General features: G+C 37.7%; 1 protein-coding gene and 1 pseudogene across 1 annotated transcript; one reads left to right on the forward strand and one right to left on the reverse strand.

Annotated features, from left to right (window-relative positions):
* Positions 1-384: 384 nt before the first annotated feature.
* Positions 385-10,708, reverse strand: LOC106335371 (annotated as a pseudogene).
* Positions 10,709-15,653: 4,945 nt separating this feature from the next.
* On the forward strand, positions 15,654-17,443 carry LOC106302251. Its single transcript, XM_013738794.1, has 7 exons — positions 15,654-15,920; positions 16,021-16,079; positions 16,215-16,321; positions 16,415-16,562; positions 16,646-16,746; positions 17,106-17,168; positions 17,245-17,443. The coding sequence occupies exons 3-7, from the start codon at positions 16,252-16,254 to the stop codon at positions 17,277-17,279; spliced, it is 417 nt and encodes a 138-aa protein (XP_013594248.1). The 5' UTR covers positions 15,654-15,920; positions 16,021-16,079; positions 16,215-16,251; the 3' UTR covers positions 17,280-17,443.
* The last annotated feature ends 7,493 nt before the right edge of the window (positions 17,444-24,936 follow it).

Raw genomic sequence — 24,936 nt, forward strand, 5'->3', positions numbered from 1 at the left:
AAGAAGAGAGGTTATGCTTATGATGTTGATGTGATTCAAGCGCTATGAGCTTGGAGGAGATGATTGCCATGAGATCATCTCTACGATCGCTATGAGATCGTTTTTCTATTCATTGTAAGTGTCTTGCTCGTTGTAATCTGACACTGAAGATCAATAAAGGAGTTAGGGATTTCTAAAGTCTATCATTGGTGCGGTGAAACTGAGATCGGATCAAACGCGGTGGTAGGACAGTGTGACGGAGTGGTGAAGAGATTTGATCGGAGTGGGGAAGACGAAGTGATTGATCGGAGAGTTTGTCATCGATCGCTACAGAGGTTACATAACCATGGGAATCGTAGAGGTTCCGATGTTTCCGAATGTCGAATTGAGGTGGTGGATGGAGGATTACTTTGTCCGAAAACAACTCACTGATTTCGAAAAGTTGCACATGGCTGGTGGATTTATTGAAGGAGAGGCTGCTGAGTATCTTGATAGTATCAGCAATTTTTTTCCAATTCGAAGTTGGGATGAGATGAAGACTAAGTTTATTTGGGAGTTTGGTATAGACGATGATCCAGAGAAGATTATAATGAAAGCTAAATTTGATAGATTCCACAAAGCTTTCATGAACGGTGATCCAAGGGAGCGACGAGGTTCAGGATCCAGTGTTGTCAGTGAAGTTGGTAACAACGTTCGTTCGTCGCTGTTGACAGAATCTTTGAGTCTTCGTTCTCAGGTACTAGATCCCAATCTGGAACAAAACCGAAATGATTCTCTGTTAGGTTATCGGGATGGTGCGTTGAATATTGATAATCATGGTAGTATGATCCACAATTGCGAGCTGGCTGTGTTCGAGAAGTTACCTGAGTTCAAGGGACCAAATCCTAATGTTTGGTTATCAAAAGCGGAGAAGTTCTTTAACACATATTAAGACAACGAGAAGTTAACTCTCGTGTACTTCCACTTAGAAGATGCTGCGATGAAATGGTTCATATAAGAGAGAAGTAAAATGAAGGTTATAGACTGGAGTGACTTCAAGTGCAGATTGTTGGCTCATTTTGTTCCTGTTCCGGCTTGCTCATCAGTGGAGGTTCATTATGAAGCTGAGTCTGCTTCCAGCAATAATTCTGTTTCTGAGACAGAATTGTTGAAGAAGAAGATCACATCACCAAATGTGGAAGAGGTTCATGAGGCAGAAGTACAATTTAAGAAAGACTCACTTCCGGATATGAAGCAACAAGCTGGTGTTAAACGTGAGATATCAGACAGTGCTTGTGTGGAGCAACCTGATTTGTTTCTTGAGAAAGTTCCAAGTTCTTCTCCGGTTGTTAGGAAACTACAGGAGGATTTTCATTCAAGTAACGAATCTGCAGGTGTAGATGACAGTTTTGCGCAATCTGATGGTATATCTTGTGGGACGCAGCCACATTTTTTTATTACTGAAGGGGTCAAAAATTCTCTGAATATACTTTTGCAGTCTCACTGTGTTCATCAACCCTTTGCTCAACGTCACATGTCTAGAAGACTGTCATCTAAGAAGAAGAAAGGAAAATATCCTAAAGCATGGAAGTATAAGTTCAAAAGCAGGAACTTTCAGAGACTCGTGCTTAGGAGAGTGGTGAACTTCAAACCATTTTCAGATTCTGAATTTCTTGTGGATGTAACCTGTCAAAAGAAGCAATGGAGGTCTCCAAAGGCTTGGAAGTTTAAGTTCAGAACCAAGGATTTGCAGAGATTCCAGATTACACGAGTGAAACACTTAAAACCAGTTGCATATTTTGTGTTTGGTGGTTTAGAGCAAGATATGTTGAGTTTACGATGTGTTCAGTCGCAAACCACAGTAGTCACGAATAATTCGCAGTCCACTACCTTAGACGAAGATTATACACATAATAGAAGGGTGTTGGAACGTATTGAACAAGGTTGCATATTTCTGAAAGGTTTTAAGATGAGGTTTGAGAAGCTGTTGTTTTAAATCAGTGTGTATCTGAGTTTTTGGGAAGTTGATCGAGTTACTACAGCTGTGATTTCAGTGGATAGAAGATAAAATATGTAAACTGAAGCTTACCGCTTTGCTGATCATATCCAGCAATATTGTCCCATAATATCTCGTCGATAGAATCTTCTCCAAGAGGTTTGTTAATTCCATAGATTCTCACTCCCATCGATTCCAATTGAGAAATAGTTTTGTCTGTAGTGGCTTCATGTACGCTACCTCTACCTCCACTTGCCATATCTTGTCCAGGTTTTGTTCCAGCTACTTGCAAAGCTGAAACAAAAGCATCGAGTTCTTCAGTAGTCAAGCTTCCTTTCTTTATGAACTCAACTTCCTGAAACAATTTGTAATATCATTAAGATGCTTTTCAAAGAAAGAAAAACCAAAGAATATTTGAAATTATAGTCTTTATCCGAACGAGAAATTAAACTTACCACTTTATCAGAGTAAAGTAAGGAACCAAAGATAAGAATGCACAAATCTTCATCTGAGTCATCCTCACTTGCTCCAGGCTCCTTCTTCTTCTCCGCACTTCGAAGTGTTATTTGCAAAGCCACTGGACTGGAGTAACAAGAAAGGAGTAGTGTTTCAGCTTGATGATATCCATCTAGCTTAAGAAACTACTTCTTGGACAAAACTTCTGTAGAACAAGACACTTACTTGTCCCAAGAACGCAATATCATGTCTGAACCACCAATGTGATCCAATGTTTGCTATTAATTTTGCAACTTCACAAGTAGAAGGAACTTGAAATTTCAAGGTAATCTACAACACAACACATTTTTAATCAAAACCCTGCCTTTAACAACCTTCCAAATCACAATCAATATTGATCTTATTCTTTAAGAGATAGAAAGGCCATGAATTTTACCCACTTTTAGCATGGTTTAAAATTGTTTTAATATATATTTACTACGATATAGAATCTATTTTGAGTGTTTACTGGTTCAGGGACGATTTGGAAGAAAGTGGTGATTTTGGTGTCTTTTGGAGCCTTTTGAGTGCAGAGCTGCACAGAAGCGTCAGATGTCTATCTATGTATGGAGACCTTCCCACCGTTAAATTGAGCCCATCTTTTGACAAAAGATATAGCTTTTTGTTAGCTTTCCAACGCCACTGGTTTGAGGTGAATCAGCATCCAATAAAAGACGTTATGTCCGTTTTACAGAAGAGTGGCTAGTCTGCCTTGGGAGAGGAACTTGTTGAGGAGACTGTCGATCGACGGTGCACCCTTGGTGTCGATAGACGGTGATGCCAGAATACGGGCCGAGCATATTTTATGACCGAATGAAGCCCAGAAGCAACCACAAATTACCAGAATACCCTTAGACGACCTAAAACCCTGTATTTGTATTTTCTAAGCCATTGTTGACGGCTACGATTTCTTTTATTCATTGTTCTAGGTTACGAGAGAAGGGAGGAACTCCTTCAGAGTCCTCCTGGAACTCCATTGGTTTTGGTTTTAATATATATTGCAATTTCTTCTATTCATCTATGATTTCTATGATAACTATCATGTCTGAGTAGATCCACCTGCTAGATCTAGGTTTTCTAGGGTTTTGAATGAACTTCTGAATTATATGATTGTTAGGATATCTATAGATCTCTACACAAGGGTAGCTTGTAATACTAGGATCTAGAGTAGTTGGAAAATCTCGAGAGTGTGACTAATTGCTTGAACCTAGAATCATAGGACAATTGAGAGGCACAAGAGTGCAATCAATTAACGGAACCCGAATCCTGCTGGATTAGATACCTAGACGCATACTAGCGTTTATCTACGAATCTAGTTGAACATAATCGATCAGATCGATAACACTTGCCTAAGGCAGCGTCAATCGACGCTCATACCATAGCATTGAACGACGCTGATACCGTAGCATCGATCGACGCTCATACCATAGCATCGATCGACGTTCGATCTGTGTTGGCATGCGAGTTCTGAAACACTAAACTTAGTCAATAGATTAGACTCACAGTGAGAGTTGGTTGTCTTTTGCATTAGATATCGAGTTCTAGAATCAATCCTTAGCATCTATAGATTATAGTTCTAATAACCTGAATGAAACCCTAAGTCTAGTAACCATCCTTCCATCAAACAACTCTCACTCTTATAAGAACAACTACCTTGTTCGCCCTGCAATTTACTATATTTATTGCTTTAATACCTATTAGCCTAGCTTAAACATATAACTATTCGATCTTTTGTGTGCCCTAGCTCTATGTGGATTTGATCCCTAAATACTACAACTAAACCTCTTATTTGACACTGTTCATCAACCATTGGTCGACACTGTTCATCCGACGCTGTTCATCCGACATTGTTCATCAACCATCGGTCGACACTGTTCATCAACTATCGGTCGACACTGTTCAACTCGACACTGTTCATCCGACGTTGATCGATACTGTTCATCCGATATTGATCGACACTGTTCATCCGACGTCGATCGACACTGTTCATCCACCGTCGTTCCACATTGTTCACCGCGATACTGTTCATCGAAACATTGTTAATCGTGACACTGTTCATCATGGTACTGTTCATCCGATGACCGACACCACTTGTGTGACAGAGAAGGTCGAAGTGCTTATACTTAAGGTCAATGAGAATGAGATGTTACGAGACGAAGAATGTCGCCCTCGCAACAACACAGGACAATTGATTAATGCAGAGGGTGAAGTACTTGATGTGATTGATGTTGCTAAGACAGACGACTTTGATCTGAACCGCGAATGGTATGATTGAGGAAGTGTGGACCCTTTTCAAGGTCTTTCTCATGAAGATCCGAGAGACCTTATCAAGGAGCTAGCCTTGGCAAGCGAGCAGAATGGAGTATCCATAGACCATATTATCTGCAAGATCTTCCCCTATTCTCTATCTCGAGATGCATTTAGCTTGTTTAGTCAGCTGCAACCAAGATCTTTAACCTGCTGGGAGGACATTAAAAGTGTTTTCCTCAACAAATTTCTCTATGAAGCTGCAACAACTCGACATAGAAAGTTTGATGATATGTTAGACAAGATGATTAAAGGTCGGGAAAAGGAATTGATGTCTAGATTCAGTCAGATGTTGGGTATTGTCTACACTGAGCCGAATGAAGAATCTGAAACCATGAACGCTCAGATCGAAAATGCAGACATTGAGGTTCAGTGGACAGATGTGACTGCGTGAAGAAAAAGAAGTTGATATTAGTGATCCGAATTCAACATCGATCGACACCACCATCTCATCGTCGATCAACCCCAGCACCTCCGAAACGATCGACACCACGACCTCATCATCGATCATCATCACCACCTCATTATCGATTGATACCACATCCTCATCATTGATCGATGCAGATTCCCTGTTATCTATCGACGCCACTAGAAATCCCTGAAAGATCGAGTTGTCCTCCAGACATTACAGACTCGACATAGAAGAGCACTGATGTATCAAGTTATTATCCTTCCCAAGATGTAGAAAAAGAGATCACCGTAGAAAATTTCTTGGAGCTAGAAGAATTCTTGGAGTTGGAGGATAGAGAACAGCTTGGAGATTTTGATTCGAGTAGGGAAGTCATTATGGAAGATTTCTTGGAGCTGGAGGAATGGCTTGACTCGGAGCAGAAGCTTGATGACGAACGAAACGTTAAGAGGAAAGATCTGGAGACTTCGTCAAAGATTAGCATCGATCGACAACAACGTGATGAGATAGATCGACACCCACCCTACATCGCCGATCAACTCCCGCCTTACATCATCGATCGCCACCCACTAGATAGCATCGAGCTACATCCACCCGATTGCATCGATCGACACCCATGGTTGGATGAACTGCCAGGATACATAGTCGAGCTGGAACCTGTTGAGGAAAGGATGTACATGTCTAAGGCCTCACACCTTGCTTTCCCTAAACATCAGAGACCACCTATCTGGACAGAAGAAGCTGTTGGATTTCACAAAAGAGTGAAGATGATACATGATCATGTGAAGATTTTGGTTCCATGCGATGTGTTTGAAGCTGAATCTCCTATCCCACCAGATAAAAGTATACAGTTAAGTTCCTACAGTGGAGTATTTAATGATCATATATGTGTAGAGAATTCTCAGAGAAGAGGGTTGAGATTTAGTGGTGAAGTCGACAATGGCCCAATAGTAGAAGTATCGAGCGACACCAACAAACCGGCATCGATTGACATTACCACTTCACCCTCGATCGACACTGGTCGCGAATCAGAGCAGAATGAGTATGAAGTGTGTGGAAATCTTTTTAATGGAGAAACCACCACGTGATCAGACAAGTCTGGGGGAAATAAGAAAAGGAATTGGAAGAAGAGGAAAAAGACCAATGGAGGTTTTCAGTTATCATTGATTTCTCGCTTCTCAGATGGTGTCAGCAAATCCAGAGTGCACATCAGATGCTTCTCACAGCCATTTGCAAAGCTTCGAGCACTCCTTATTCCTCAGATGATAGATAAAGGAGAAGAGTCTATGGAGGAGGCTTTCACACAAGAATGATAAAGCTTCAGAGAGCAGACATTGAGACTTTTTTTGGAGCATGTTCTCATTTTTATCCGGACTAAATCAGATCTCCAAAGTCAAGCTAAATGATTATAACAAAGCACTGAGTGGGAGGCAACCCACTACTAGGTAATTTCATTCAGTTTATGTTAGATTGTTACTGATTTTTGTTTTTATTTTTATGCAGGTCAAAAAGAAAAGTACACAGTAACAACGGTACTGTAGCAGCCCCGAGCGACACTGTAGCAAGAACATCGACCGACACTGTAACAGAAAATCGGGAATTATTGTAGCTTCGATATTGTAACATGGCTACTGTAGCAGTCACTGTTCATCGAAAAAAAAATTTAGATAATTGGTTTTATTATTTATTTATTACTGACTTTTAGTATTTTATTTATGTTAGGTAAAAGGAAATAGATACGAGGAATACGAGTTTTGCACCAGCATCGATAGACAACCGGCTGGTGTCGCTCGACAGAGCATCACAAGTATCGATCGCCACTTAACTGTGTTGAATGATACTCACATCAATGGCAGGTATACTCGCGAAACCTTGTTAAAATTGTCCTTATGTTTTGTTTCCCCACCAATCTTAGACTATATAACGCTGATGACAGTGTTGTTTAAGTCTAGGGAAGGTTCTACTAATATTGTGTTTTAGTTAGGTATTTAAAAAAAAAAAAAAAGATCCGAGTAGACGATTATAAAATCGACCGTTGAGAGAATGTTGATATTGATCGGCAGTACATCACCTGCAGCGACCGATGGTAACTCCTTTCCATCGATCGACTCTTAACCCGGTCAGGTATATCGTTCTAACTTGTTAAATTGTGTACTTATGATTAGTTCTCACCGTTACTCCGACTGGATATACACTGGGGAGAGTGTAATTTAAGTCTGGGGGGATGTTTACTGATATCTAGTTTATTGTGAGTCTTACTAAATGTTTTCAAAAAAATATATATATATTATATAAAAGAGAGTTTTTATCGAGTCAAGAAGAGGATTATGATCAAATACAATTTGATTGCTACTCTAATCACTCTCTAGCACCATCTAGATTTACTGATTGCATGATGTATTAGATAGAAACACGGCAGTGTATCACGTAATGCTAACATCCAAACTTGCTGAGAATGTCTGGAGAAACCAAAGCTGACTTCCAACCTTAATCTACTCTACTTACTTATTTTGGGGCTTGGTATACATTGGATAGGAGTCCTCCTGCAAGTCTAGAAGGTAAAAGTCTGTGTGCTTCTCGTTCCTTTCTCTCTCTCTCTTCAGCATCTTAAAATATAAAAGAATGAAATGATTTCCTGGAAAAGGCATAGGGGTAGGAGTGTCTTCTGTGACCCCATTATTCTAAGTCTGAAAGGAATGATCACACATTGTGGAAACGAGGGGTAGGAGTGTCTCATGTGACCCCGGTATTCGCTACACTTTGTCAAATAGAGCTACATAAGTATACAAGTCAATAAGATGAACAAGATGGACTGCATCAACATCAACATTCATTGAAATTGAAACTATAAAGATTCAGAGAAGAGAGAAAAAGAGGGAAGAAAGGAATCAGAGAAGACTGCATGTGTGTTCAGAAACTTGCTTGAGTGAAATTATATGTCCCTTGATCGATACTCCCAAGAAGTAGACTACCCATCTATATTTATGCATAAATGAGGTCAGCAGAAGGGTACTTCAGGTGCTATCAGTAGTGTTGTGTGATTGTATGGTATGGTGACTAAGTTAGTGTGTACTATATTGAAAGCATCCAAGGTTAGTAATGATTCATTTCCACCAATCATATTTTCAGAAGTGAGAGTAGTGATTTTAAATTACTTGAGTCTATGTTGTTTTCAAACCTCTTTCATAAGACTGTCTGTGTGTTTTGCTTGAGGACAAGCAGAAAGGTAAGTCTGAGAGAGTTGATAGGCCATGGATTTTACCCATTTTTAGCCATGGTTTATAAGTGTTTTAATATATATTTACTACGATATAGAGTTTATTTAGAGTGTTTACAAGTTCAGGGACGATTTGGAGAAAAGTGGTGATTTTGGTGTCTTTTGGAGATTTTTTAGTGAAGAGCTGCACAGACGCGTCAGATGTCTATCTATGGATGGAAATCTTCCCACCGTTAGATTGAGCCCATCTTTTGACAAAAGATATAGCTTTGAGTTAGCTTTCCAATGCCATCGGTTTGAAGTCAATCATCATCCTATAGCAGATGTTATACATGTTTTACAGAAGAGTGGTCAGTCTGCCTCGTGAGAGGAAGCTGTCGATCGATGGTGCACCCTTGGTGTCGATCCACGGTGATGCCACAATACGGGCCGAGCATATTTTATGACCGACTGAAGCCCAGAAGCAACCACAAATTACCAGAATACTCTTAGACGACCTAAAACCCTATTTATGTATTTTCTAAACCATTGTTGACAGCTACGCGTTCTTTTATTCATTGTTCTAGGTTAGGAGAAAATTGAGGAACTCCTTCAGAGTCCGCCTGGGACTCCATTGGTTTTGGTTTTAATATCTATTGCAACTTTTTCTATTCATCCATGATTTCTATGACAACTTTCATGTTTGAGTAGATCCACCTACTAGATCTAGGTTTTCTAGGGTTTTGAATGAACTTCTGAATTATATGATTGTTCAGATATCTATAGATCTGTACACCAGGGTAGCTTATAATACTAGGATCTAGGGTAGTTTAAAAATCTCGAGAGTGTGACTAATTTCTTGAACCTAGAATCATAGGACAATTGAGAGGCACAAGAATGCAATCAATTAACGGAACCCTAATCCAGCTGGATTAAATACCTAGGCGCAAACTAGCGTTATTCTAGGAATCTAGTTGAACATAATCGATCAGATCGATAACGCTTGCCTAAGGGATGCGTCGATCGACGCTCATACCATAGCATTGATCGACGCTTATACTGTAGCATCGATCGACGCTCATACCATAGCATCGATCAACGCTCGATCCGTGTTGGCATGCGAGTGCTGAAACACTGAACTTAGTGAATAGATTAGACTTACAGTGAGAGCTGGTTGTCTTTTGCATTAGATATCGAGTTCTAGAATCAATTGTTAGCATTTATAGATTAGAGTTATAATAACCTGAATGAAATCCTAAGTCTAGTAACCATCCTTCCATCAAAACAACTCTCAGTCTCATAAGAACAACTACCTTGTTCGCCCTGCAATTTACTGTATTTATTGCTTTAATACCCATTAGCTTAGCTTAATCATATAACTATTAGATCTTTTATGTGCCCTAACTCTCCGTGGATTTGATTCCTAAGTACCACAACTGAACCTCTTATTTGACAGAGTAATTCACTCCTTAGGGTAATTTGAGTGATCAGAGATCACTGCAGAAACCTTTTGGCCCCTGACAGAGACATTGAACTGTGGGCAAAAAAAATATTGCGAGCCTTTACTTTGTATTAGTTCTTGGATTCGAGGTCGTTCTTTCTTGGCAATATCTGCATAGTTTGGTGGATGATCTGTAGGAACAGATGACTTGCCATTAGCCTGCATTAAAATTAAATTTTAAACTGTTACACAGAAGGACTAATTCATCTATCAACACCGGTGATTCAGTTTCTTATGTATTTAAAAACCTCATCTTTCTTTCTTGGCAATGTCTACATAGTGTTGTGGAGGATGTATGGGGGAAGAATACTTGTAATTAGCCTGAAAGAGGTCGAGTTTCAACCAAAATCAGAAAAACGTAACTGTGTTTTATATAGAAACGACTACCTGATGTTGTGTGTTACAAAACTTCATCAGGATCAGCATAAGCTACTCCAATGCTAAAGAGAACAACAAAAACTGCAGGCGTCATAGAAAACCATGGAGAATTGTTTAAGGTGCTGCAAGATCTCAATACATCACTTGATTTTGAATTACTCTGCTCAAAGGTTCCTGCAAAATTGAAGACAGCCTCAAAATCTAAGACAAGAACATATGAAAGTCGAATCATACCTTCTCGTGCTCTCAAGTTCCCATTTTAAAACCAACTAGAAGAATTCATTCGAACCCCATCAAGAATCAGAAGATCATCACAAAAATTTGTAAGAGACTCTTGAATCAGACAGTAGAAGAAATGGTGTGAATCGTACTGTGATGGAAAGATCGACGAAGCTCACGTCCACGTGGGTGAGATAGAGATCCGCGCCATACGCGAGCTGCTCGAAAAAATCGGTGTAGAACCACCATCGGATTTGCCTCTACACAATTTCTTGAAGCTGTTAAGGGTTTATGAAGTTTTTAGTAAGGATTTATAAACAAAACGTTTATGCGATTACAGAGAAACTTTCCAGAGATAAACCAGTCGGTTCTTATCAATATAGTACTTTTCGTTTTTGAACACATATGAATATAGCACTTTAAGCCGTGGTCTATATACTATGCGCCCGTTTAAATTATTTCACTATTAATTATTCTCTATTTTATTTTAATCCATTTTAAGATTGGACACATGAATCGGTAAGAGTCCATGTGTCATTTGATCGATACTTTAAGATGTGTATATCATGGTTTTTACAATATTTTGACTATCATATCGTTTTATAGTATTTTTAATTCTTTTACAATCTTGTATGAGTCATTGAAGCTTTAGGTATGATTTGTAATTGAAAAGAGCTTTTGGAGAATTTTGGAGCTTAGATAGATTTAAAATTGAAAAACGTAGGTTGGTATAAAAAAAAAGGTACTGGTTTCAATCGATATTGTGATTACAACCAACCAAAGAGTTTTTATAACTTTCCGAAAATTGTAAAATCAGCCCAAATTTTTTTTTTAATTGCAAAGAACTCCAATTTGCTTTTATACTCTATTTTTGGATTTTAAAAAATTTCAACATATTTTTATCATACTTTGGAGCAAGAGATTTTGTAGAAGAAAGTCAGAACTCATACTTTTGAGAAAAGATTTTGAGCTCCTTTAATTCTTACTCTTTGTTTAATACAACTGTTTTAGATAATGATTTATGTTTCTGCCATTATGTCTAAGTAATTCACTTATTAGATTAGGTACTTTAAGCACATATGAATATAGCACTTTAAGCACTTTAAGCTGTGGTCAAAAAAAAAAAGATTAGGTATTCGTCAAGGGTTATTGATGAATTGTTAGATTAATCATACAATTAGGGTAATCTTGTTGTTCTTTATTCATATCTTCATACAAATGTTGAATTAGTCACTTGGAACTTAAACCCTAGAATAATTAATAGATTCAAAAGTATTATTGATTTCCTTACATGAATCTTGAATGACAAAAAAAATCTTTCTCTAAAAGAATTATGTTTAGGTATTTTTGGAGCTGATCATACTCATACTTAACACTTGTTTGGATTGATTAGATTTTCATAGAAATTTAGAATTCTTGATTTAGAATAAATGAAAGTAATATTTATAAAAGATCCAAATTGGAATTACTTTTAGTGAAAATTTAGGTCAAATTAATCAGTGTTTGATAATGTAGTGTGATGATTAGAAATAAATTGAAGATGCATTTGTTTGATTAACCAATTTTGAGTTTTGTATTAAACACTAAATAAAAAATGTGTGTAAGAGAGAACGATTTGTGATTTGACAAAATTATGGAAACTTCATTTTTTTTTTGTCTATTAACCTGGTCATAACCATAATTAGAAACAAACCCAACCATAAAAGTCATAATCAAACCTCACAACCCCCATAATGAAGCCAATTAAACTTAATGTCTCTTTAATCAACTTATAATCCAAATGACTAATCTTTTGAGCCTAAAACTTACAATTTTTAGAGATTTCCAGCAGAGCCAGGGCCGGTCCTGGGCAAAGCCTAACGAAACATTGGCTTTAGGCCTCCAAAAATTTTGAAAAAAATTACATAGAAAAAAGCCCCCAAAATTTTTTTTTAGACCCCCAAATTTACCAAAAAACATTTATAGCTGAAATTTTTTAAAAACTGCCTACAACCCCCTAAATCTCAGGGCCGACCCTGAGCAGAGCTCATTTGTCCTCATAGCTAAATTGCTCCCCCAACATCATAAGTTGTGTTTCGTAGCTAAATTGCTCTTCTGACATCGAGCTCACTCTCTGTCTCTCCCCTCCTGTCCAGACACTAACTCTACTGTTAGATTTGAAAAGAAGGTTAGACCGAGGGTATTCTGAGAGTCTCATCTCTCGAGCAGTTATCCATCTCAACCATCAAACAAACTCATCTCTCACAGGTTCATCATCATCATCAGAGCAAATGCCCTCTGCATCCATAGCTTGTTGGCCAGAGGAGGATCATGGTTCCACCTCTCCCGATTCTGACCCACTGAGGACATGCCCGATGGTAACATAGTGAGGGTTCTAAACTTTCTGAAGAAAACGTCTCAAGAAATTTTGAAAGCAAAACAATATAGTTACAACATACGACTGAAAGGAGTTTGTACCTTGCACTCTTTAGATCACGATGACAAAAATTAGATGAAAATAAAACAGAATACATGTTAGAATATCCAGAACAAAATTCCAAAACTTATACAAAATTTTGCTAGGTTAACCAGAGAAGGCTAATGCACAATATCAGACATAAACGCTTAGTAGGAACAACATGAGATTCATATCCCTCCTTCATGATCCTTTCGTCAATCTTTTCATTGGTAATAGGAGCAGCCTTGTAACTTGTTCAAGGCATAACCACATAATCAACGCTTTGCTGAGCCTTGTAACTTGTTCAAGGCATAACCACATAACCATCTGCCTTGCTGAGCCTTTCAACGCTTGGTGTATCCTACCTTTCAACTGTATACAAGCTACAACCGTTTCCTTTGCCATTTTTGTCATTAGAGTAGGGAGCCGCTTTGCTTTACCAATAGGGAAGAAGATATCTTCTTTGACTTTGATGATTTTCCAAAAGCACAATCTGATTTCCTCTTCTTTCCCTTCATTTTGGACAATTACTTCGTCTTCAAAACAGCTTGCGACATCACCATACCATTGCTGTAGCCTTCTTGCAAGACTTCAACACAACCATTGTATACCTGCAGTGTGTTTTTCTCTCCAGTTAGTGGAACATCATATAGCTGGAAATCTCACTGCCTTTTACCTCATAATATTCTAGCTTCAAAATAATTTCCTTATATACAAGATATACAATAAGATATGAGAGATTACATAAAATGATTGTTGTATGTTGATATCTATTTTTTCTGAAAACTAATTTATTCAAGATATAGTTAATTTTTGTTATTAGATTATCTAGTAATGATATATAGTAAATAAATAATGCATAAGAATAATTGAACGTATATAATTATAAACAATGATACTATTTTCTTTTACATTGCAACTATAACACATTTAAGAACTGCATTTGTATTTGGAACACCGATGTTTAAGAATTGCAAAAGTTAAAAAATAATTGTATAACATTGCAACCAAATTGCGCCCACAAGTGCCAAAATAGTGATAAGCTTTATCCTAAATCTCAAAGTACATTTTACCTCAATTACATGGTTTAGATACATGCAGAAGTAGCCATTAATATACATGTATGACTTGAAGTATTATACTTGCAACTAACTTGTGACTTGTTTGCGCTAAACTAAACTAACTAGTCACAAAATCGTTGCAGAGCTCCTGGTACAATTTTGCAACTATAAAATTTACAATCTTGTGTGATTAATTTGTAACTACAAGTTTGCAGTTAAATACGTTGTTGTAAATTGGTCATAATAATGTTACTATGTTGTCACAATGCTGACAAATTACGAAAACGTCACAAATATGTCTGAAAAAGGCGATGGAATTACTACCATTAGTTACACTCACATTTTTGCGACTAATTTATGACTTTTTAATTGTAATTGCAAAATAGTTGCAGATTAGTTAGAAATTAGTCACACAATTTTGCAACTACCAATTGTAATTGCAGAAAAGGTCTCAAATTGATGTTTTCTTGTAGTGGAACACACAAACACACTATGCTACTTTGGCAACTTCAGAACTGGAAAAGTAAGAGAAAACCTGAAATGATGTGTATATGTAAAAATTAGTCAGATCTAAATATAAGAATAACATTATGAGTGTAACAGCTCAAAAAGTAGATATAACCTTCGCTGTTAACTCCATGGGAAGAGTCCATTGACGTTCAACTCTTCAGATTCCTCTTTTTGGTGCTTTTACACGTAGTTCTGATGAAAGTGGCTCTGTCTGTCCATGTGGAAAGTATTTGTATCCACTGAAGCGCACACAGTCAAATCCCGAATGGCCAATCGTGAACCTTTCATTCATAAGTAAACAAACATGAAGTCCATTCCACCTTCCTGGTGTGAAGTTCCCAGTGATACCCCTTTCTCTGGTCCTATTAATCCCGAGATACAATTGACAGTTAGGAGCGCAGGGAATGATAGTGAGTCGGTTACCGACATAGCTAATCTTCTTTATAAGAAATAGTGGACTTGTATCGACAGTAACATACTGGCCAAGAGACTACACCTGAGAAAGCAGACAATTATCCCAGTAAACCTATTAAGTACACATATCAAAAGTAATAATGTTATTAAAAAAGAAAAATCAGACTTACTCCATTAAAACTTGTTAGATTCGAAAGTAGGTTAATGTTAGACTTGTGTCATTAATACATTCATTCGAGATGATGATTTTTAGCAATGTTTGAGCAGTATTTGGGCATTGATTTATGGAAAGAAATTTGGGATCATATACTTGTTCCGATGGCGTGGATTTAGGTATCTATATATCTATGTCATTTTCAGCAATGAACTTGAATGTTTCCATCTGACATGGAGAGATCCTTTCTTCTGAAGCAAAAAAAAAAAAACACATTAGTAAGCTTTTCATCAGGTCCATGTTCAGCAATAGGTGGCGCCTTGTAACATGTTAATTATATAGAAAACTAATACAAGAGTTTTCCATAACCACTACCATCATTAAACGTTATCAATCTATCTATCTATTTCTATAAAGAAGAGTTTTTCTCTTCTCTGGTGTTGCCACGTCAATAAATAAAGTAAGGAGAGTGTGACACGTGTCCACTCTAATAAAACTCTACGTTTCATTAAAGTTAAATTGGGCCGCTGCATTTTGATTGTGTTTCTCATTATTTAGGGGCCTTGCTCCCGTTATTCAGCCCAAAACTACGAGACCAGCCGCAATATTTTTAGGTTTTGTGTTCTTCTTCCTCGATGAAGCGAAGAGTTTTCTTCTTTGATCTCTGATACAGCTACGGAGTTTCGATGTCTTCAATCCACGTTAATCATGGCTCTGTGAATCTTCAATCTGGCGTTATGTCTTCGCTTATGTAAATGGAAATGTTTCTCCTAATTGATTCATCCTCTTTATCGTGCTCCATAACTCCATCACCCCTCTACGAGCACGATCTGTTATTGATGCACCTTATTCCTCTGTAGAGCGGTGTCTCTAATCCTATAAAAGGTAAACCTTTCTTCCCTTAGAACATCATCATCTGAACTCCTGAACTCTTAATTTTGTATACGTTTTGTTGATTTTGTTTGTATTTGTTCATGTTTTACAGTCGCCATTCCCTTCTTCGCCTTCGCCGTCAATCATCAATCATCATCGCTCCTCTGACCGGTCAGTTATCTTCTTCTCTTAGTGGAGCACAATATAATCTATTCTTGATATATACTGAGATTCTGTTTTGTGTGTTTCGTGTTTCGATTAGATTGCATTTTACCCTAGATTGAGAAACCCGATTTGGTGTTGTAGATGAGCAGTAGGGGTTTCTTCAATTGGTTCAAAGTAGATGGCCGCTTCAATCTCAACAAGACTTATTTGCACTGTTGGATCCTTTGCAGCTGTAGGACGTAGCAGCAGTATTATCGCAGTTTCTAAGCTCTTTCTTGTATGCAAAAATGTGAACCTTTTTTCTGTTGATCTCTAATTGCTTCTCTTTTTCTTTTGCACAGTGAATGCATCTGAAAATTTTTTAAGCTCTCCTCCATGTAATCTAAAGGTTGATGTCTACATCACTTCGATTGCATATAAAGCCTCACCAAATCGAAGTAGTCTTTTGGCTTATACACAAATATCTTATTGGCGTCAATGTCGTTCTCGGTAATTCTCCGCCCTTTTTTCTTTGATACAAACCGAACTCAAAAAGTTAAACCGATTCGTCCTTTTTTTTATTCTGCTTGCAGGATACGAAGTACCACAATCTTTTCTTTTTTGAAATGCTCTCTTTGTGATTGTATCTATGTTGAGTCTAATCTACAGATGGGAGCAGATGGGGTTGGGGAATGTTGGAGGTGGATTTACATCCCATCAAAGCCCATTAGACATTGAATTAGACCCACTTCATTATGAAACCCTAAACATCTTTCTCTATAAATAAGGAACTATCTCCTTATTAGAAAGGATCTCTTCTCCCATTTTACACATTAAACACTTTTTACAAAGAATTTATAGATTTAGATTTACTTGATCACTCTTGTAATACAATCTTTGATCTATAAATTCTTTTTGATGTTCATTTCTCATTTGATTCATCAAGATTTCTCCTAAACCTCAAGAATCTAATCTTTTATATTTAGATTCTTTTATTGTATTGATTCAACAAACATTTCAGAATAAATACCATTTTTGGATCAAACTGGGAAGACTCTACAAGCAATTTTTTCTTGAGTTATCTGAAGTTTCATCAAGGATTGCAAGGGCCATTTCGTGAGTCAATGAGATCTGCTTCTTAAAGACAAGTTCTGATGTTGTGTTGTTTAATGTTGTGTCTTGATTTTGGCAGTTTTGCTTTGTCCTTTGAGCATAACCGATGGTTAGGGGTGAGAGATAAAAGTTACACTCCAAAACTTGAAGTTTTTAGGTATGTTGGTGATAAGGATTGCCGTAGGGATTTGTAGGGATTTGCGTAAGGTAATGCATGATTATGTTAACAAGGGCTCTAATGTGTGAGTTAAACTTTTTGTCTTTCTCAAGAACTTCGGGTTTATCAGCTGTGTATAATTATATTGTTCTGTTTGTTTTGTTTTGTTACCGTTTGATTTGTTGTAGACAACTTATGATATATCATTGGTAGCTCAAGACTTCCTTTCTCAGATTCCGTGGTAATTGTTAAAGCTCAAATACTCAAGAATCCCAATAGCGTATGTTGCCTAACTAGAAAAATTCATCCAGGTGTGAGCTGAATGGTAGATCATTGGTTAGTAGATACTGTGAATTCAAGATTAACTTCCATTCATTTCACACACCTCTTATGTAGCCGTTTATATGGATTTATTGTATCTTGGTATTTCATTTCATTTTTATGTAACCAACGCAGAGTGGAATGGGTTTACTTTACAGCCGAAAGCTCTCCAGTTCTATTTTGACTCCTGATTGTACATTCATGATTTACTTTCCCAAAAGATAGGTCATTATGTGAGACAAAGCAATTATGTGAGAGGCTAACTGAGAGTCTGAAAACCAGTATTCTGCGAAAGGTTGCCAGTGCAGAATGGAATGGGCTGATTAATTTATTATAACAAACTTGATACAGTTATTTTATAATTGGGCTAGCATTCCATTTTTTTGCGAGCTGGTCTTTTGGTGGTCTTCGAAATGAAGTATCGTTCTAATAATTATTTCTTCCTTAAATCAGTGTTTGATCATGAGATGGCTAACTAATAAATATCTTATGACATATATTTTTCCTTAGAACAAATTCAACATAGTTTATATAATCTTTAATAATTTTAATATATATAAATAAATTGAAAATATGAAAAGTTTTTATTCATATTTATTTCTGGATATTGTTTGCTCTATATTTCTCACATGTGCAAATGCAAAGTGCTTCTTAACCTCCTCATTGAAGTGTTTTTACATGTTATATACAAATTTATCTCATAATTTTCTTATGGATCCTCACACCAGAGGTCCAAAACTTCATGTTTTTTTTTCTAGAGTTGCTAAGGCTGTGATGGTTTACGACTTTGACTACAAAGACTTTTAAAATAATGACTTTACAAAAATATTGATTATGGCTTTTATTGCTGTAGATTTAGAAAAAGGTAAAAGTAACAAATTAGAACTTTTAAAAAAGTAAAGAAACATGAAGGAAAAATGGAAGCTGAGGTTTTGAGTATTTTAAGGGACTTTAAATTTTTTAGGAAAACCAAAGTGTGATTGGTAAAATTATTGATTTTAGAAACTTTAGATCATTGTAAAGCCCTTAAAGCTTTGAAAGACATCCTAAATTTTAATCTTTTCCGTCATTTCCAAATCCTGACCATAGTTTACATTGGTTAGCAGTTAACTCAATTGTTAATCGTTACAAGTACATATCCATAATTATATATATATTATAAAAACAGCCTAAAAACTTATATTACAAAAGGAAATCAAAAATAATATAATAACTAATTATACTTTGAAAACTAAACAATAATATTTGTTTTAAAAAGAACTAATTATTATGGATGATATTGTTTCTTTGATCATTTTTAAAATATGTAAATATTTAAACAGTAATGTGTTATGTTTTAAGTTGATTAAAATGATAGGTAAATTTTATTTTTTACATAATTTAAAACAATAGTAGATTTCAAAGAGAATGTAAAACATAAACCGCAAATATGAATAATAACAGTATTGGATAATGTATAATAATTACATAAATACCCTTATTAGCTAAATAAACATATGATTTTTAATAAAAAATAATTAAAACCAAATAATATATATATATTTCAAAATAATTTTCAAAAATTGATAATAAATTAAATATATTTTTTTTTACTTCCCGCCCGTAGGGCGGACCTACCATAGTTTAAAATAATTAATAGAACAAACATCGCAGGTGGCATCATGTCCTAAACAATACTCAAATTACTATAGTCAATAAGAAATTAATTGTATCATATGAGTATTAGGAAAAATAATTACATTTCAACGTTTGTCAAGATGTGCTTCGCAGGTCTCGCAACTAGAGATCACTAAGAGCACCTCCATCGGAGGCTTCTAAAGGGAGTTCTAAAAAAAAAACCAATAAAAATAAATGAAAAAAGAAAGAAAACCAAAGAGCCAGTGCCTAAAGAAGAGTTTTAGAACCACTAAACACCCCATACGTGGCCTCTTCTTATTGGTCGTCTCTCTCTCTCTTCCTCGATCTCGCGTCATTGTTCTCCTTCTCCAAATCCTTCCATGATTGAAACTGAAATCACCTCGATGGTTTCTTCGTGTCTGAGTTTTTGTATTGATTTGAACCTTGTAAATCACATCTCTGCACTTCCTCCATGAATCACACCTCTCGCCTAATCAATCGGATCCCACCTCGGCGTCTTCTTCCACGGCCAGAGAGGAAGGGCATCGTCGAGATGAGAGCAGGAAACCAAGAGCTGAGTTTCAGGAAGAGCAGGCTCGTGTCCTCGCCGCGTCTCTTCGTGGTGTGTATATTCGTTTCCAAATCATCTTTTTTTTCTCTGTAAAGTTTCAATCTTTAATGTGTTTTGTGAGATTTCGCAGCCGAGGTTAGGTTGGACGGAGGAAGCGATGATTGCAGGCTCTAGATACTTGGTGTGTCTCCTTCCATTGTTGGGTCTTTCGCTGCTATTGTTGAGGTAAATGTCACAATGAACGTGATGTGTTTGTTAAGGTTAAGCAAATCCTGATGTTTGATGTGTTGCTTTTTCCTTTGTTGTAGTGCCTTTAACAACAGATTCGCTAGCAAAGAACTTCAAGTAGCAAGACTGACATCGTGTGGGTTTGTTGAGAAGACTTCTGTAGGATTTATACCTCACACTTCAGAAGGGACATATAGTCCAAAACATTGAACGGTCACTGGATTGAGCTGTAGTGGAAGTCTCTGATGCTTCTTTCTCTCTGTAAAGCTTGTTCATGATGGCGATATCAATCAAAGAAGCAAATAACTTCCTTCTCTTTGGATTCTGCAAGAACAGTTTATGGCAATCAGATAAGGATCTGCATATATATATTCTTTGAATTGGATTGGATACATTGCTATATGTATTGAAGAAAAATAACATAAGTTTAAAGTTTGATATCATCGTTTCATGTTGGGCAGAGAGTATCGTGATACATGAACGTTCTTGGATGACAGAGTCAAAGATGCTTTTGATCTGAAGAAGAGCATACAAGAGGTAAAAACAAAACCTTTGTCGCTATGCTACACATTCTTGTTACTACTACTACAACTTGAAATGGTAACACACATCTTCTGTGGCAGGCCAAGTATATAAAAGGAGCAAATGTTTCAGGGATTGAATCAGTATTCATCACAGGAGGGATTCATGGCAGTGAGCTTGATCTCTCTATATAATTTGTAAGTTTGTTTAAATTTTATGAAATTCAATAATTTGTAAGTTTTGTAAAATTTAAATTTAATAATTCAACTTCTAAAATTAAAAAAAAAAATTAAGAACTCCAAAGGGGTTCTCCCAATGGACCATGATAAATTTAATGATATTAAAAGGGGTTATAAACTTCACAAATTACAAAATTTACAATTAAATTAATCTTTAGAACCCATTATGGGTTCTAACCATTGGAGATGGTCAAAGACTTGTGTTCCCTCAAAGCCTTGTTGCATGTTTTCTCCATTTTCAAACCCAGTTATAATCTAGATAATGAAAAACATAATTTTTAGATTCATAATCTAAATAAAAGAAAAGAAAAACAGACATGTTCCAAATTCTTACCAACTTATTCAAACGTTGAAATGTGCTAAGTTGAACCTGCATTGATAATAGTAGCTAAAAGAGGAATATAAGATGTTAAACAAAATTTGAAGGATAACATGCAAACCTCCTGGAGATTTATGCATCTTGTGAGCACCAAGACTTCAAGGACTAACTCCTTCTTCGCTAACTTTTTTGTTTTTTGTCATCAACGTATACAGACTCATACTGACTCTATAAACCAAACCGAGTGATCTGCATCCATGTGAACGATAAAAGACGGTTGCTTCCTAACACTGCGTGCTAGTCTATCCGCTGTTGAATTTTGCGTCCTTGGTACATAGATAATCTCTAATCGGGTGAAACTCTCTTTCAGGATCTTGACATCTTCCAAATAATTTGCAAAAGCTGGTCATTCTTCTGGTTCTCAAACCATCTTCACCAATTGAGAACAATCCGTTGCAAACGTAACCTGAAATTGATGTAAATTCCTCATACATTCCATTGCCCAGAGTAGCGCTTCCTTCTCCGCATGAAGGGGAGAGAGACTAGCCCTAACATTCTTCGCCCCCAACAATCCATCAAATCCTTCTAAGGTTTTGAACCAACCTTGTCCTGAAAAGGTATCATCCTCTTTCTATGAGCCATCTGTAAAACACCATCTTCCTGGAATTGACGACAGGATCGTATCCACTATTTGTGGTATTGTCCTCTGTTCATTCAATATTTGTGCCTCAGCCCACAGTGTTGATTTTGTTTCTGCCAATTTAAGCGTATCCATAGGATCCATATCCATATTACTGAAAACTTTATTATTCCTAGCTTTCCAGATGTACCATAGTATCCATGCAAACTGATGATCTTCCATCTGCGTGAAAACTCTCCAGAAAAGATGATCCATGTTTGTGAAGAGAGAACTTGTTGGAAAAATAGCTGGATTTGATGGTATCTTTGAGAGAACCCAAACCTGGATTCCTGGACGACATTCAAAAAATACATTGTTTATCGATTCCTCGTGGGCTCCACATCTTACACAACAAATATCTCTTTGTATCCCCCCCCCCCTGGAGTACATTCAAAAAACACATGGTTTATCGATTCCTCATGAGCTCCACATCTTGCACAACAGATATCCCCTTGAATCCCTCTCCCTTGTAGTTTCTTCTTAACAGCGATACACCTTGTCACTAGTTGCCAAAGAAAATGTTTTAACTTTGGTGGGCACCGTATTTTCCAGCAGTAAGCCTGCAGAACATCAACTGTGGGGCCAATCAGTAATGGTGGTCTTTCCCTAACTGGATAGATCCGTTCTACCTGATTTCTTGATTTGACCGTATATTTTTCATTTTTTGTGAAATGTCATCCATCTCTATCTACCCTCTAAGTCCTGCTCAATGGTATGCTTTCTATAAGTTTTGCATCCTGTGGATCCACCAAATCCCGAATTGCCTGTGAATTCCAAGTGCATGAGGTAGAGTCAATGAGAGACTCCACTGTAAGGTCCGGATATAAATTGTTGGTTTTTATGAGCTGGTCTCGGGCGAGTGGTTGGGAGCCATGGATCATTCCATACAGATATAGAAGAACCTGATCCCACCCGTTTGATTAGTCTTTTGCTTACCAGAGATCTAGCAGAGACAATACTCCGCCAGCCATATGACGGAGAATATGAACGAATTGGTTCCAGAGGTGAAGCATTCCTGTAATACCGACCTTTGAAAACTCGAGAGAATAAAGTGTTTGGCCTCTCTATCAGACACCATAATTGTTTATCAAGCATCGCTGTGTTGAAATCAGTGATGTCTTTAAACCCCAAACCTCCTTCATCCTTATCAACATGTGGGAACCGAAATTCGCACTGTCGATTTCCGTTTAAATAAGGAAACTAGGAAAACCCTAATTTCCCAGAGGTCCCGGATATCTGCTAATACCACACGCCAAGCAATCAGAACACGAAACGAGAACAGTAATGAAATAAGAAATCGAAAAAGAGAGCAAGATAGTTCTTATTCCGAATCTGCGTTTGAGCGTTTACAACAAGGTAAGTGTCTAGGCTACGAGAGCTGTCGGCGAGATTCCTAGTTCTAAAACCCTAAGACGGCAAAAACCTAATTGAGTCGCAGCTCGAATAACAAAAACGGAAAATTGCCTAAAATTGCTCTAAGTGCTAAGTTTGTTGTGTCAAGTCCTCTTCCATGCCTCTTGCCTAGGACTCCTTATATACTGGCTTCAAGGTTGGTTTACACTTTTCCCCTTCTGCCCTTAAGCCGCCATAGCATAAAAATGGAGATATCCCATTTTTTCCGATCTCCGTAATTATCTTCAAAATTTCGTATTTATCCGCGGAAACTTGACATTTATCTTTCTTTGCAAACCAAGCGTAAACCGTCATGCGGCTTACGGGCTGTTGGTTAAGAAATCGTAAGTTGGGCTTCGAGTCATGTCTTAGGTCCCTTCGGGCCGTCTTCCGACTCGAAGCGTTTATTACGGCTTCTTTCGATAAAGAACGAACTTTCCGCGGTTTTTACGGTAAAGTTTGATCGATAACTTAGAAAGGCGGGGAATCGTGAAATAGATTCGCTACGGTCTTCGGGAGATAGCATCGAAGGGCAGACGAGAACGCATGGACTAATGTCGTATTGATGTTTCGGACGAGCTCGGTCGCTACGTAGCGACCGAGCTGAACATGTGTTCGGTTGCTGCGTAGCGACCCTCTTCGAGCTCTTGTCTGATGACTCGTGTTTCTTCCGCAAAGCTTTTCGTAAAGAAGAATCTATTTCGAAGAAGTATTTGTCGAAGAAGGTTTCTACGTTTTCTTCTTCGAGGATTTTGACGGTAACTTCGTCGCAACCGTTTTTGGCCCCAACAGTTAGTCCCCCCCAGCTTGTTAGAGTCGTGACTCTTGCGGGCGGTTTGACGATTTCGGCAAAGTTAGGCGTATTGAACGAAGTTTACTTCAAACTCCGCGGAAGAGAATTCTCGAGAAAATGTTTATTAAAAATATAAAATTCCGAGCCCATACTTCTATAAGTAGTGAGCTCTTGTCATTTATTTGCTTCACACCTTCCCTTCTTCAAACCTTAAAAAACTCTCAAGCTCCAAATCTCTTGTTTTTAACATGTCTTCTTCCCATGGTGACAAGCGAAGTTCTGATGTGGAGATGGGCGAGGCTACATCTCCGGCGCCGGTTCCGACTTTTCTGGTCGAAGTGCCGGCTTGCGTTGCCGATCATCTCTCCTTTCGAGAGAAATTAGTTCATCGCCAAGCCGAGAAAAAACAGGTTCGAGCTGGCGTCGAGTTACCGTCCTCTTCTGCACTAGCCGTTGCTCCGGGTCATGGGACCCAGGGCGTAACTCTGCGAGACACGGGAACTCTCGCAGGCTCGATCGTTCCGGATGCTTCGGCTTTACCTGCTGGATCGTCCACGACTCTGATTCTCGTTCGGCTTTACCTGCTGGATCGTCCATGACTCCGATTCTCGTCGAAGATAAGGAGAGGGTTGCTGACTCTATGCCACCTCCTCCGGCCAGGAAGGAGATCGTTCTAGCGCTGCATGCTCCTAGTGTTGTTCCGGTTGCTCAGCCTAAGGGCCGAAAGAGGAAGTTTACCAAGGGCGGTGACGGGGAATCTTCGTAGCAAGTAGTCTCGAGCACAGCGTCGGGGCTTCGCGGAAAGGTTTTTCGCTCACTTACTTTCTTGATCGTTATATATTTTTCTAAAAGACAAAGAATCTCTAACTTTCTTCTCGTTTCGCAGTTCATGTCGTTGATCGACGGGATGATCAGCGAGTGCGGTTCTGAGAC

The sequence above is a fragment of the Brassica oleracea genome, chromosome C1 (assembly GCF_000695525.1).
Source record: "Brassica oleracea var. oleracea cultivar TO1000 chromosome C1, BOL, whole genome shotgun sequence".
NCBI lineage: Eukaryota > Viridiplantae > Streptophyta > Magnoliopsida > Brassicales > Brassicaceae > Brassica > Brassica oleracea.

What these genes read in the sequence shown, in the direction of transcription:
- LOC106302251 (XM_013738794.1), top strand. Translation starts at nt 16,252, where the DNA reads ATGGCCGCTTCAATCTCAACAAGACTTATTTGCACTGTTGGATCCTTT. An exon ending in TGGCGTCAATGTCGTTCTCG is followed by an intron (nt 16,563 to 16,645) that starts GTAATTCTCCGC and finishes TTCTGCTTGCAG; the next exon opens with GATACGAAGTACCACAATCT. An exon ending in AGGATTGCAAGGGCCATTTC is followed by an intron (nt 17,169 to 17,244) that starts GTGAGTCAATGA and finishes TGATTTTGGCAG; the next exon opens with TTTTGCTTTGTCCTTTGAGC.